A 15,497-nucleotide genomic window follows, 5' to 3' on the forward strand; every position below is an offset into this window, starting at 1 on the left:
GCATCGAAGACTTCGGATGAGCAGTAGTCCAACTCTGGATCCAGTGGCTCTCGATCCTCCTCCGACTTGGACTTAGAGTACTTCATTAGAGAGCGGAATCTGAAACCGAAGAGGTAGCGTATGAAGGAGCCGAGTGAGGAAGAGGAGGAGGAGGAGGACAATGGTGGTGATGGTGGCAACACCAAGGAGGATGAGGACGAGGACAACGTGGAGGAACACGATGGCGACATGGATGGCGAGGAGTCAAGCGACGACAACATTGATGATTCCGATGGGGAGGTGTAGGGTGGTTCTTTTGCATGCGATCCGAAGAAGTTCTCTCATGCTTTCTTTTGTGCGCACGGTGATGATTTTGGTTGTGCAGTTACTGTTTAATTAGCTAGGGTTTTGTTAAATAATTAATGTTTAATTAGCTAGGTACTGGTGTGTTAAATGCTCTCTGTTGTGAATGTGTTGATTCTGTTAAATACATATGATTCGATCTGTTGAGCAGTTGGCTCTGCATGTGAATACAAGTTGTGAATGCCCATCTATTGTGAACATTCCAATTATCTGAAAGATTACCACAGACGGCTCAAAATTAGAACCGTCCAAGAAAATAATGTGGGATAAGTGGGACGCTTTAATACAGATGGTTCTTGTTCTCATCCAATAGTACAAACTGTTCTAAATTTGAGCCATCTATACTATTAATATAGAAGGCTCATGGTTAGAGCTGTTTGTACTAATACCAATAGTACAGATGATCCTAACTATGAGCCGTATGTACAATTAATAGTACATTCGGTTTCAGTTTAGAATCGTCTGTACTATTGGCTATATCATCCCTTAACTCCTGCTCGAGCTAGTTTGAAACAGAACAGTGGAGCTCTAGGATTTACTATACGCAACTTTTGGAGGGAGAGGCGGATGATTTGAACAAAAAAATTGCTATATTTTGATGAAAACTTGAAGAATATTGACATTTGTTACTCTAAGGTGAGCATTATATTCTAATTTGGTTTAGCAAAGCACACTTTGACTTTGGATGAATGATCTGTTGAATACATTGTGAATATCTGTTGAATTTGTATGAACTGCTATTTGATTTGTATAGAACAATGGTTTGATATGTTGAATGAATTATCTGTTGTGTGTGATATTTGCTTTGTAATTGTTCTGTTGCAAAAAATGAATAGGGGCTATGTAAATTCAAATGTATAAAATATTTTTTATAAACTAGTACAAACGGTTCTAAGTATAGAACCATCTGTACAATAAATGTATAACAGACGGCTCGAGGATGAAACTTTGAGTCATGTGTATAAATCTGAACTCTTTACTATAGACGATTTGTAAAAATATCCTACACAGAGTTTTCGTACCATATGTACACATGTTTTTAGTAGTAAATACTACTTTAATTTGCACGACTGTCTTGGCGATTGGCATCAACAAGCTACATCGTTGCCAAAGTCAATATTCTAAACACGACACAAACCGCACATTCTAGCATGCAACGAATATCACGTACAACTTTCAACTAGAGGCAGCATCGCTTCGTTCTAAACGTACGGCAACATCAAGTTTTCTATGATATATAGTGTTCATCAGTCAGCGAAGCTAGCAGTTAAATGATGAATAATTCTCGAGTCTAATGACAAAAAAAAGAATGGTCTTAGCTGTTGACAACGCTCAATTTAGCGCCTGATAAAAATGGAAGTGTTGAATGCGGCTGTGCCAGAAATAATTGAACAGATGAAAAGCAGCCAGTGAGAGAGAAAAAAAATCATTTTGAAGCATGAGCTTGACATTTGCTCGATCTCTCTGACTAAACGCAACAAAACAAAAAAGTTCATGTCTGTCGTGTTCAGAGCTGCGCCGGCAGATCGACCAGCATGCAGCATTGTCGTCGGAACAGGGGCAAGCTAAAAAGTGCAGAGAGGTTTTGAACGTTTCCCTTTTCAAGTTCCTCGTCAAGGTCGCACACGCACTGACCATCCGACGGCTGCCACTACCCGTTAGCACGACCATCTCCTCCCGCTCAAACTTCCAGTCACGAACCACCATCACAGTCGAAAAATCAAAAGCATCCGCGATCGATCAGAGGAATCATTCGAGGCGGTGCATTTTTCAGCGCCCAGGATGTACGCCTGAAAGGTGTCACGTCGATCGCCTCCAACTTGGAAGTGCAGCCGGATGCTTTGCATATTTGCTGATCCTGTTCTTGCGCTCTTTCCCGGCCTCTCTCTATAAATTGCAGCGCTTCTCGCCAACTGCCACACACATTCAGACATTCTCAAATCGTTAGCTAAGCTAAGCTGAGCTTGAGATCATTTCAGGACTGCAACTCTCTCTCTCTCTCTCTCTCTCTCTCTCTCTCTCTCTCTCTCTCTCTCTCTCTCTCTCTCTCTCTCTCTCTCTCTTGCTGCAAGGGTCGGATCCGCCATGGTTGTTGAGGCAGCGGCGAAGACGAGCCAGAGGTACGCGCTGCTGATGGCGGCGCACGACTCGGAGTACGTGATCAAGGCGTACGGCGGCTACCAAAACGTCTTCGTGGCCGCGTTCGGGGACGCCGGCGAGGCGTGGGACCTGTACCGGGCGGTGGACGGGGAGCTGCCCGGCGCGGACGATCTCGAGGGATACGACGGCTTCGTGATCAGCGGCAGCCCGCACGACGCGTACGCCGACGACGTGTGGATCCTGCGGCTGTGTCTCCTGGTCCGGGACCTCCACGACATGCGCAAGAGGGTCCTCGGCATCTGCTTCGGCCACCAGGTGATCTGCCGCGCGCTGGGGGGCCGCGTGGGCAAGGCGAGCGGTGGCTGGGACGTCGGCATCAGGGAGGTGACCATCTCCGATGCGCTGCTGCCCCGGCCGTCGTGCAGGTTCCTCGACGCGCTGCGCGACCAGCTGCCTCCCCGCGCCAAGATCACTGAGGTCCATCAGGACGAGGTGCGTAACACGACTCTCAAAGCCGGTCCGACGACAGGGATAGTACCACAAGCGGTGGCTCGTACACGTTAGGATGACGCGTCTTGCCTTCTTGGCATGGGCTCTCATGTCGTTCTTGCATGCATGGCATGGCAAAGCAGGTGTGGGAGGTGCCGGCCGGCGCCGAGGTGCTGGCCTCCTCCGACAAGACGGGCGTCGAGATGTTCCGCGTCGGCGAGCACGTGCTCGGCATCCAGGGCCACCCGGAGTACACCAAGGACATCCTCCTCAGCCTCGTCGATCGCCTCCTCGCCGCCGGATCCATCACCGTGAGTACCATGCACGCTTCACCCTCCACTGCTTGCTCCGATGAATGAAACAATGGGCCCATCTGCCACTTGTGATCCGCTGCAGGTGTCGTTTGCTGAGGCCGTGAAGAGGCAGCTGGAGGCCACTGCGCCGGACAAGGAGTTCTGGCTGAAGCTCTGCAGGAGCTTCCTCAAGGCCGTTGAGGCATAAGAGCATTCGGATGCATGATTTGTCTCTGTGGCATGTACATGTGTGTTGTGTTCTGACAGTTTATGGTAGTTTGTTTCGTCTTCGGTTACAGCCTTGTAATGGGTGAAATGATTGGTGACGTTATAACATTTAGAACTATTTCGGCTCTAAACAACAATATAAGATAAACCTATATTAAATTCTGTTTAAATATGTTCTAGATTTATCTAATATGTCTACCTACCGATCAAAGCACTTACAACCTCTATCTAAGAAGGTAAATTATAAGAATGTAAATATGAAAATATAAATAAGGTAGAGAAAGAAAACTTGGTACAAAGATTTTTTTCGTGGTATTTATAGTATGAATGCTACCCCTAATCCATATTATAGCTTCATAAAGAACTGATCGGTACCTGGACCACTCTTGAGCCAAAGTTAAAAAACAAGACCTCCACCTAGATGAGCTACCAAGCCACCAAGGTAAGCTCTCACCACTAGTATTTCTTTTGGTTCCTTACCGTCGTGATTACTTCGGAGCTTGAGCACCAAGGCAAGGGTCTTCGCTTCCCGCACAATCGCTTTGCCGCCGCTCCACATCAAGTCAGAGAGTCAACAAGCTTACCAGCGACTCATCAAGATTCCAAGTTGCCGACGTACCACTTGGTATACGGTTGGATTACTGCTTGATTCACTCTCTAGGCAGCAATCACCTAGCAACATTCTCTCTATGCCTATAAGCACTAATCAGTCTGTAATGGTGTGCTTAATCGTCTTGAATGATCACTTTGAGCACTTCAGTGGCTTAGATGTCTTCTCAGGTGTACATGAACTTTGCTGGACTCCAGCACCTTCAAATGACCGAGTGGGTAAGTATTTATAGCCTCAAACTCACGCACTAGCCGTTAACCCAACAACTCTGAAAAACTGTTAACATCGGATTATTCGGTGAGAACAGTACACTCTTACAAAATAGCTATTGGAACCCTACTTAAGCCTCTGTGAACATCGGACACTCCAATGTATACTTCATCTTTATCACCGGACTATCCAATGAGTTATCCTGAGTCATCCGACTCTTTCCTTCTTCTCTGTGTAAACTGCTCCGGTGTATTCATCCGGTGCACATCACACCATCACCGAGCTATCCGGTGAATTATCTTCAGCCAACCGACCCAATGCAACCCTCTCTGGAATAATGCTCAGGTGTTACACTACCTTCATCATCGAACTATCCATTGGGTTAAACTTTATTCTGCTTCTTTGAATTATTTATTGTTCAGTGTATTATCTGGTGTTCATTCCATTCTCATCGGACCATCCAATGGGTTGAATCTTCAATCTTCAGTGGCTGCATCCTTCTCTGGTAATAATGCTTTGGTGGATTCATCTTTCTGATTACCGGACTATCCGATGAGGCATATTGTTTAGCACAACACCTTCTCTAAAAGAATTGCTCCAGTGAGCACTCTGCTCAAACATCAGACCTTCCGGTAAGGTCTTCAGACCTCTCTCTCGTTTGACAAATATACTCAGGTGAGTTCAACACCTAAAGCACCGGACTATCCGGTGAGGTAAATTTTATTAAGACTTCTCTAATTTAATACAACTTTATCCCGACTACGGTGACTTCTTCATGTATTGCATTCATGAGATATACTAACATATATTCTTGATAAACATGTTAGTCTCATTGACTATATTATCATTAATCACTACCATCACAATCATAATCTAATGAGGCTATTTTCGTTACAATGGGAAAAAAAAAATCTCTGCATACGTGCTGCAAAGCTAACCCGGTGAGGCATCATGCTCGATGTCACGTGTGGGCATCAATCTCTAAGCATTGGATGCAGCCGTCATAGTACAGATGTGCGCTCCCCGGCCTCGCTGTCTTCCTTGCACACCACACACTACGTCGCTGCTGGCTGTGTTGACCTCTGCCACCATCACCGTCTGCGGGCCCTCCATGGTGGTCTTCGCCGCAGGCCGCGTGTACTTGCCCGGCGGCTCGTGGTTTGCCTCCGTGTCCAGCTGCCCGAACAGTAGGTCGTCGATGTCGTCGTCGAGGAAGTACATCTTGATGCCCTGTCAAGGTTCCTGTGAATTAAATAGAGTAGCAAATTAATTTAGGCAAACTAGCTGAATATAAACTAAATGTATGGTATCATGCAAGAGTACTTATAAAGTCTGGTCCAAATTAAGAGGAGAAACATATTATTTCAGGGGGGACCGGCCCTGCACCTCCACGGCGAGCCATTGGCAGCCGCTCTCTCCACGCCACAGAACACCACTGTTGCCCGCTCGAGCGAAGGCAACGTTGAGCACACGAGCAGGAGCTCCATGACGGAGAGGCCATCATCGCAGACCGCTCCTGTGAGCCCGTCGACCCGGAGCTCCCGGAACGAGTCCAGACGGACGGCCTCTTCACCTGCGCCGCTCGTCGGTGCTGCTCCTGACAACCTCACCGGCCTATCGTCGTTCCTGATCACTCACAAGATAAAAATGTGTCAGGTGCGAGGGAGTTGATGCAGAGGAGCTCAGAGAGCTACTTGGAGATCCATACGCACACTTGGCATGAATGGAACATGGTGCCTTATGGGTAGGCGTTGCAGCACGTATGCAGAGAATTTTTTCCTTGTAATGGTAGATGAGATGCCCTGTTTTGGCATCAATTTTTTTTCTGGGACCAGTTTTTGTTAAAGTGTTAGTCGTAAATGATACTCTAATTGGAATTTTGCAAGCATTCTTGTACAAAAATAAAAATAAAAATTTGGCTGACGGGAGCATGCTCAAGCTTCTCTTTCGTGTCAAACACTCGACCATCTTCTCCAAAAGAAAAGGCTCCACGAAAAAAGAAGACCATCATGAGCTAAAGAAATGTGGTTTGGTAACTGCCCGTAAACTTCAGAATGTACAATTTTCTCTGTTGGGAGCAAGCTCTGTTTATCTAATTGGATGATGAAAAAAATGCCGCATGAATATTTGAAAATTGCACAAGCACTTTGTGAGACAGGAGCTGCAATTTTATTTTCTGGGAGCAAACTCTGCTAATCTGTTTGATCATATCATTTGAAAATTGCACAAGAACATCAGGAGAACTTTCGGAATCATTTTTGGGCTCAGCATAGGTATTTGGAAATATTTTTATGCAATGATATTTCCCATTTGGGATATTTATAACTGCGAATTCCTTTACTCCTATGCAAACCTTTAGCACTGAATTCTGAACAATGAACCATGACCCTGTTCTGGGTCTAAGGCTGCTACAGATCATCTGCAGGACGCTGAAGATTTATGGTGACACAACACCTAACACTCTGCAAGACGCTGACATCTTTGTGAGGCCATAGACAAGATGCTATCAATCAAGTCTAGTGTTCCGTGTTCCATATTTAGCGGCCACAAAGGAGGTCAAGGGTCTTTTTTGTCTCCCAAAAAACAAGGGTGGCAGTAGGGATGGAAACGGATCGGATACGCATGGAATCGAATTCGGATAGTACGATTTACCATATTTTAATCTGAATACGAATACGGATTCGGATATCTTCAAATACGAATACGAATCGGATAATTCGAATACGAATCCGCATTCGGATATCTACTCGATCTTCGAAATTCAGGTTGGAAATTTAAATTTTTGAAAAAAATTGACTGAAATTTGATAAAATTCGAATGAAATTTGTTCTACTTTGATTGGGCCGGAATTTTACAAATTTTGTTCAAAATTCATGTTGGAAATTTAAATTTTTGATCAAATTTAACTGAAATTTGATGAAATTTGACTGAAATTGTTCCAATTTGATTGGGTTGGAATTTCATTCATATCTGAAATTTCTAAAACTTTAGCAAAATTTAGTTCCCTGGTTGGCGGATACGGATACGAATCGGATATATCTCGAATTCGGATATCCACATTTGAATCCGAATCTCGAAAACGAATTCGGATATATCCATTTTAGTATCCATTTCAGAAACGAATACGAATACGGATATTCATATTCGCATTTTAACGGATACGGAATTGGATAATTCGGATTTCCTGCCATCCATTTCCATCCCTAGGTGTCAGCCTCAGTTGCGTGCGAATCATTTGTCCTCTGTTTGTAATTGCCTCCTTAACCAGGATTCTTGGAAGCAAATTCTATTGCATTCAAGGGCGGGGCAGGAATCGAATATAGGGGCCAACTCGTCAACGTTAATGACAATTTGAAGTATGATATGGAGCTTGCTAATGTAGTTATAATTTTTGCGCGTTGATTTTGTGATGGTGCATAAGTATTTTGATAAGGGGTGTGCATATCAAACAGTTTATATTATGTTTAGTAAAGCTTTAGCTCTGAGATTTATACAAGGTTTGAAGTTTGTAAGATAAAATAAAATAATTTAAATATCTATTTTCAATCTAAAATAAGAATAAGATACTTCAACTAAAGAATCTCTAGCTTAAAATTTTTTAAAGTTAGAACTTTGCCAAACAGACATTTAATAGCTTTATTAATAATCATATTAAATTTTTTTCATAACTAGCTTATAAAAACTATCAATCGTCCTTAGCCGTTTCATCATGGCTAAACAAGTCAACAAATAAAGGCTATCAAAACATACAGAAATTAAAAAAAAAACTTGATTTTTCATCACAACATCAGTTCATCATCACAACTAAAGAATAGTTCCAAAACTTTTTACAGATTAGGATGACCGAAAGGGAGAATATAATTAACCTTACCCCTACTTAATTAATGTAATCCTAAAGCATAGTTCTATAAAAAATTAGAGATTAAGATGATCAGGTTAGTTAATGGGATCCTAAGTGATTAGCAGGTTAATTAATGGGTCGTCTCTACCCCTCGGCCCCTGATTGCATTGCACCTCTTATGTGTCATGTGTTGAGCTATTGCAGTGTAGGACTGATAATTCCCTGACCCAACGAGAAATGTACTGACGAACTCTGACGGGAGTCAATAAAGTTTCTATTGTCGAAAAACAATGACAAATGTACTACGCGATCCCGACTCCGACTGTATCGTCCTAATTATGCAAAAATTTGGGACGAACTCTGACGGGAGTCAATAAAGTTTCTATTGTCGAAAAACAATGACAAATGTACTACGCGATCCCGACTCTGCAATTCTTTTTGTGTGTGTGTGTCAAATCCTGAAATTCCCCATCAAGCGGGCGCAGCGCGAAGTTGATTTTCCTGCTTGGCCTAGCTCAGATCTGTTTCACCATATCCGAGCATTCCTCATCGAGGGCTCAACACTGTTAAACAAGCGCTGGCTCCATCCAATCCAAGTTGACAAGGGCGCCGTCCAGCTTCACGACTCAAAGGGTGGGCCGCTCATGGCCATGGCTGCTGGTCCAAGTGAGGCGCCGATCCAAGAGCTGCAACTCGTCAATGGCGTCGTTGAAGGCAGCGAGCGGCAGCAGAGTGCGAAAGGTCGCTGGTGTTCTTGTCCGCTGCGTCTTGGGTTAAATGGAAGCTCTGGTTCCAATCGCAAGTTGTTTTAGAATTATACACAGACAATTTTAAGAGTAATAAAATGACCATTTTTCTTTTTTTAAATTTTTTTTATTAAACTCTCATTTTTCCATCAAAATGATACAAACACACAAGAGTTTATTATCGATCTCTGCATAACTATGATACACACAATCACATACTAATTAACAACAACCCGATACATACGACGTAAAACAATCAAAAGTCTATCAAGATGGAAATATATCTCCTCAATTAAGGTTATTCTGCTTAGCCTTGTATCCGCAATTTAGAATACCATCCAAACCGAGTAAAGAGCTTATTAGTCACCCACTTCAGCTATAGTAGCTATCTCACTGTGCTCCTGCCGATATAATACAAACCATAAACGGAACCAGTGTGTACAAGAAAAATAACCTGTAAAGAAAAAACATATTTTCTCTTGGTAAAGATAATATCATTCCTATATAGCCATAGAGACCAACAAAATATGGGTTGAAGCTAGTATATATCTTTCTATTTTTTACTAAGATCTTGAAATCAATTCTCAAACATATTTTGAACACATCGTAGTTGGTAAAGATTCAATGCCACCTGAACTATAAGCCATATAGAAAGCGCGAAACAGTAATAAAAATTACCGTATTATCTTGCAGTTATCACACATTAGAATGGATTTTTATATGTAGGGATGAACCCTGATCTTAATTAATAAAACCAACAACACTAGGTGTCTTATAACAATAAGTTTATAACAAAAAAGATAGAAAAAAAATGGAAAGGCACCACGCCAAAATAGCAGCTACAAGGAGAAAACTACAATCTAGCTGACACCAACCAAAAAAACTTAGTCACAAAAGAGCCACCATTACTCATGATGGATTTGTTCACACAGCAAAAAACATCACCTCCAAAATAAATCTTCTTATCATTGTCTTTTCTTTTCTTGTTTGCTCCAGCTTCAACTTGCTATAATCTCTCTTCTTCACCATTCCATCCCACTTGCACTTTGGTTATCTCCGTCAAAGTAGTGAACAACCCTTTTAGGGTATTTATATGATTTTGGTGATTACTTACAATATAGTTAATGAGACTAATATGTTTTTCAAATATATGGTTTAATAGATCTCACGGATGCAACAAAAGAGAAGTCACCCGCAGCTAGAACAATGAGAGGAATGAATCGGACTTGTTCTATAAATTTATATGATCAAATGAGATAGATTTCTGTACAATCTTGTAGAGCTCTTCACAAGCTTTCCACAGAGTCCAAATTCATCAAAATCGGGGTTCAGAGCGAAAGTTATGTCCAAAATACATATTGTTGTTTCTGCTAAAATAGTATACGCCGGATATTCCAGCGCTCACAAAGAAAAAGCTCAGGCATTCGCAAAGAAAAATACTCTGAAGTTCACAAAAAGTCTGCAGCGAAGTCTAATACACATCGAATGTTTCGGCATTCACAAAATTAATACGCCAGACTATTTTTTTTAGAGATGTTGCAAATGACTCGGTTGACCTCGTATGCACGCCGGATGTTACGCTGTTCAAATAGGACATTACACTGGATCTTTCGGAGTTCACAAGAAAGAAAGTGGAGTTCTAATGGCTAGTCCTTAGAGAGTGCATGCCGGATATTTCGGCACTTATAATGCTTCACACGCTGCACCATTCAGTGAGTACAACAAAATGTGATTGTTGGGGCAATGGCTAGTCCGTGCGGTTGAGACTATAAATACCTCTCTACTCAGCTATTTGAAGATGCTGGAGTCCAAGTGGTATATCGGCAGCTTGGAGTCTTGGTGACTCCTCGGTACCTTGGGTCTTGGTGGCTCCTCGGTATCTTGGGTCTTGGTGGCTCGAGCTTGTTAACCCTCTAATTTGGTGTGGAGTAGCGGCATAACTCTTGTACGGGGACGCGAAAACTCTTGCCTTGGTGACTCAAGTTCCGAAGTGAAAACAGAGGCAAATGACCGGAAGAGAGGCTTGTGGTGAGGCATTACCTTGATGACTCTACCCACTTGAGGCCTTGGTGGCTCAAAAGTCATGACCGGGTGCCGTCCGGGAGCTATAGACTAGGTGATTGCTCCAATATTGACTAGCGGTGGCGCTTATGCTATCGATACCATGAGATAAAAATCCCTTGTGCCGAGTTTGCTCTCTGTACCATCTTTACGTTTCCACATTTACTTCTTGCAATATGTCATTGCATGTTTACCTTTATAAAGTAGTTTGCTAAGTTTGGTTAGGTTGCAAACCTTTTAACGATAGAGTAGATACACTAGATGAACCTAGAGCACATTAGATAGGAATTGATATAGATTTATCTTATGAAGTTTTTGGTGCCGATTAGTGTAAGTGTCCTAATTCACACTCACCTTCTTAGGATGTCACCGATCCTTTCAATTGGTATCAAAGCCTCATGCTCTTGATAGGTTTAACCGCCTAGAGTTGTGTCGTCTGGGGTTGGGATGGATACTCATAATGCTATAAATTTTGATGACACTTACTTCCTCTATTGCAAAATTCTAATGTCTTGTTATTTTTCAACCAAGGGTTTAGATGTTTAGAGAGTTATCAAAAAAGGGATGAGACCTCGTGTCACAAATAAGGAGAAACAATTAGATGTATTGATGAAGAGTATCTTTTTATCATCTCTGTGTAATAGAGTTCATTCTTTCAACAATGTACATGATATTTGGACTTACCTCATTGAAATACATGAACGCACAAAGGATGTGCGCAATGAGAAATATCATATGCTAGTCACTAGGCTCAACGGCATCAAACAACTTTCCCATAAAAGTGCTAATGTCACTGACCTCAATGGCATCAAACAACTTCCCCATCAATGAGATTAATGGGCTAGGTTTGATGCCAATTGAAGATGATCAAATGGTGAGAATGATACTTCAAGCTATTCTTCCAAAATACAAGTTGATAGTCTTCATCATCTACGACAATAACGACATTAAGAAGATGAATCCAAGTCAAGTGTTTGGCAAGATCACTGCCTATGAGATGACCATGAACATAGGGGTTGAAGTTTCTTCCTCATCCAGCACCAAGAACTTTACCCTCACAAGTAAGCATGCTTCGTGCCAAAACATAAAGATTAGGAGGCAAGACTAAGAGTCAAGCTCAAACGAAGAAGGTGGTGATAAAGATAAAGAGAGCTATGAAGAAGATGAGCAAAGCACCTCAAGTGATGAAGAAATGGATCTCAAGTCACCAAGCTCATCTCTCAAGTGGAGAAAAACCTCAAGATGATCAATGTTAAGATTGATCATCTAATCTTCATGAAGAACTTGGTCAACATAATTAATCATATCAAGAAGAAGAAGAAGACAAAGAACAAGAGGGAGACATTGGAAAGAGACAAAGTATTCACAAGCATAGAAAGATGGGTGAGTGAAGATGATTCAAGCTCAAGTGATGAGAGCTTCACCACCCGCTCCTCTAAGAGAAGCTCTTCCTTAAGGTCATCATCACGCAAGTCATCTCACAAGTACCTTATGATCAAAGATATGAAAAATAATGTAAGTGATGATGAATCTGATGAGGATTCATCCTCTCAAGAAGAACTTCTTGATTTGATCAATGAGCAATAAAAAGCCTAAAAAATAAGCTAAAGAATTTAAGAAATTCAATACCCTTAATGATATTCATACTACCTTTGTTTTTAATTAGAAATAATATTAAGCAACTTGGAATTGCTAAACAAGGAGCATGAAGAGTTTAAGGCAAAATTTGAGTGCATTGAATCTCAACCTAAGGTCTATTTGAAGCAATCTACATCTCTTTTTAATTTTAATCCTAAGGTAGATGCTTCCATTTCTTATAATGATTTAATTGTTTTATCTAGCTCACTCATTGCAATAAGACATATATTGAGAATATTGTTGTAGAACCATTTAATGAATTTATTGCGCAAGAGAATGATAAGTTCAAGCAAGAAGTGAAGAATCTCAAGGAAGACTTGAAAAGATTAAAGGGTAAAGAACATGTCCAACCTCCTCAAGATAACCATGAAAATAAGGTGAATAAGCTTGTAGAGGGGTCTACCATGACATACTTCAAATGTCATCAAGAAGGTCACAAGTCTTTCTAATGCAAGTAGGTAAAAAAGGAGACCAAAGAGAAGAAGAAGATGATGAATCTCTTCAACAAGACATCCAACCTCTACACCAAACCCTACTAGAAGATCAAGATCAAAAGCAACCACTACAAGCTCAAGAAGAAGGAAAATGACAAAATGGTTGCACATATGGATGACAAAGTGATTGCACATATGGTTAGGAGAAAGAACCGAAGGTGGAACTAACTTATTTGGATGCTCAAGGAAGTCATCACCAACATGAAGATACCCTAATCGGTTTAGGTTCTAAAGAAGACTTGAAGTCCACGGGTGGATTCGGGTATTTGGAGACTTAGCTTACAAGATGAAGTGAAGATTCAAGCAAAGAAGCCAAGTATACAAGATTGGGCGCGTTGATCATGAACATCATATACTCAAATCCCAATCCAAAGGTAAAAGAGGTAAAGGTACTAGATACAAAATCCTTTCAATTGATGTATACATTTGTCGTGTCTAGGATTGTATATGCATACTTCAAGTTATTGCAATATCTAGTGTAGGTTTTTCTTATGACAGACTGCTTGTGTTTCTCTCTAATTTAGGAGCAACCTACATGGTTTATTAGTTATAGGTTCTTTATATGGTATATTTCTTTAATTGATATTTTTTATACGGCATGTGTCTAATATGTAGGATAAGAAAAATGGGTGCATATCTTTATGTGTCATTTCAATGACATGTGTATATCTCTTACAAGTATTGAATACTTGTATGCACTAATTTAGGGAGAGCTTATCCTATGTGTTATGATTTTGAGACTAACATGTGTTGCAAGTGATATCTTTTGTAGTCTTATGGAGTAATCTACAAGTCTTCAGAGGTATGCAATGCTTATTCGTCAATTGATATTATTGTCAATTTTTTTTTTACATTTAAGCTAGCTCTATGCATAATATAGATTAAACTTACTATCTCTTCATATTGTCTAAGTTGTGCATATGTTTCACCCTTGTCATGTGTATGCACACATACAGGATAAGTTTAGACTATATTATGTGATTTTCATGAATTGTGATCTATATGTTTTCATTTCAAATGGTATCCACATAGCTCATTTCAATGCAATTGGTACCATATCTTTGAATTGAATCCCTAGAATTGGTATTATTTTATTGGATCATAGTTCATAAAGATCTCTCTCATATGCTCTAATATTTTCCCTTGAGTTTGTGTTTATAGCTTTTTTGAGATTATTGACAAAAGAAGATAATTTTGACGACCAAAGTAAGTTCAAGTTATATGAAGCAAGATGAAATGACTAGTGGAAAACAAGCAATGAAGCAAAATGCTTAGGGATGCCAAGGTTGACAAAGAGGGAGAAGAAGCAATAAGCTCCTGTATGGGTCAGTCAAGTGAGATAGTGGCGATAGAGTAGTGAGGAGAATTGTCTTCATGGCAGCCACAACAAAAGGGGGACAGTGAAGATAAGAACAAGGTATGACAAGATGAGATCTTTCCTTACATTTGATATCAATTGGTTGTTCTTACCATACATCCAAGCAAAGAGGTAAGACTTTGTGTCATTTACAATTGATATCATTTATGATTTTTCTCGTTTTTGTTTTGGTTGTGTTGTCATCAATCACCAAAAATGAGATGATTGTAGCGAACATGATCCTCTTAGGGCATGTATGTGATTTTGATGATTAATGATAACATAGTCAATGAGAGTAACATGTTTGTCAAGTATATGATTTAGTAGGTATCACGGATGCAACAAAAGAGGTCATCCAAAGCCGGGACAATGAAATGAATGAATTGGACTTGTCCCATAAATTTTTATGTGATCATGGGATGGATTTCTGTACAATCTTGCCCTTCACAAGCTTTCCATAAAGTGCAAGTTCATCAAAATCAGAGTTCAGAGCGAAAAGTTATGTCTAAAATACATATTGCTATTTCTGTTGAAATTGTACACGCCGGATATTACGACGCTCATATATAAAAAGCTTTGGCGTTCACAAAAATACTCTGACATTCAAAAATAAAAATACTCCAGCGTTCACAAAAAGTCAGCAGCGAAGTCTAATACACGCCAGATGTTCCGACGTTCACAAAATGAATATGCCGGACTATTTTTTTTCAGAGAGGTTGCAATGACTCGGTTGGCCTTGTATGCACGCCGGATGTTCTGGCATTCAAAGAGGACATTACGACAGACCTTCTGGCATTCACAAGAAAGAAAGTGGAGTTTCAACAGCTAGTTCGTAGACAGTACATGTCGGATGTTTCGGCTCTTGTAATGTTGCACACGCCAGACCATCCGGTAAGTACAACGAAATGTGACCGTTGGGGCAACGGCTAGTCCATAGGGTTGAGGCTATAAATACTCCTCCGCTCGTCCATTTAAATGTGCTGGAGTGTAGAGAAGCTCATAGACACTTGAGAAGACATTCAAGTCACCAAAATGCTAAAAGTGATCATCAAAGGCATTTAAGCACATGATTAGGAAGTGATTAGTGC

At 40.9% G+C, this 15,497-nt stretch overlaps 1 protein-coding gene across 1 annotated transcript; it reads left to right on the forward strand.

Moving 5' to 3' along the window:
* Positions 1-2,234: 2,234 nt before the first annotated feature.
* On the forward strand, positions 2,235-3,571 carry LOC133897694 (gamma-glutamyl peptidase 5-like). Its single transcript, XM_062338498.1, has 3 exons — positions 2,235-2,934; positions 3,075-3,242; positions 3,328-3,571. The coding sequence occupies exons 1-3, from the start codon at positions 2,428-2,430 to the stop codon at positions 3,430-3,432; spliced, it is 780 nt and encodes a 259-aa protein (XP_062194482.1). The 5' UTR covers positions 2,235-2,427; the 3' UTR covers positions 3,433-3,571.
* Positions 3,572-15,497: the final 11,926 nt, after the last annotated feature.

This window comes from Phragmites australis, chromosome 17, assembly GCF_958298935.1.
Source record: "Phragmites australis chromosome 17, lpPhrAust1.1, whole genome shotgun sequence".
NCBI classification, from domain to species: domain Eukaryota; kingdom Viridiplantae; phylum Streptophyta; class Magnoliopsida; order Poales; family Poaceae; genus Phragmites; species Phragmites australis.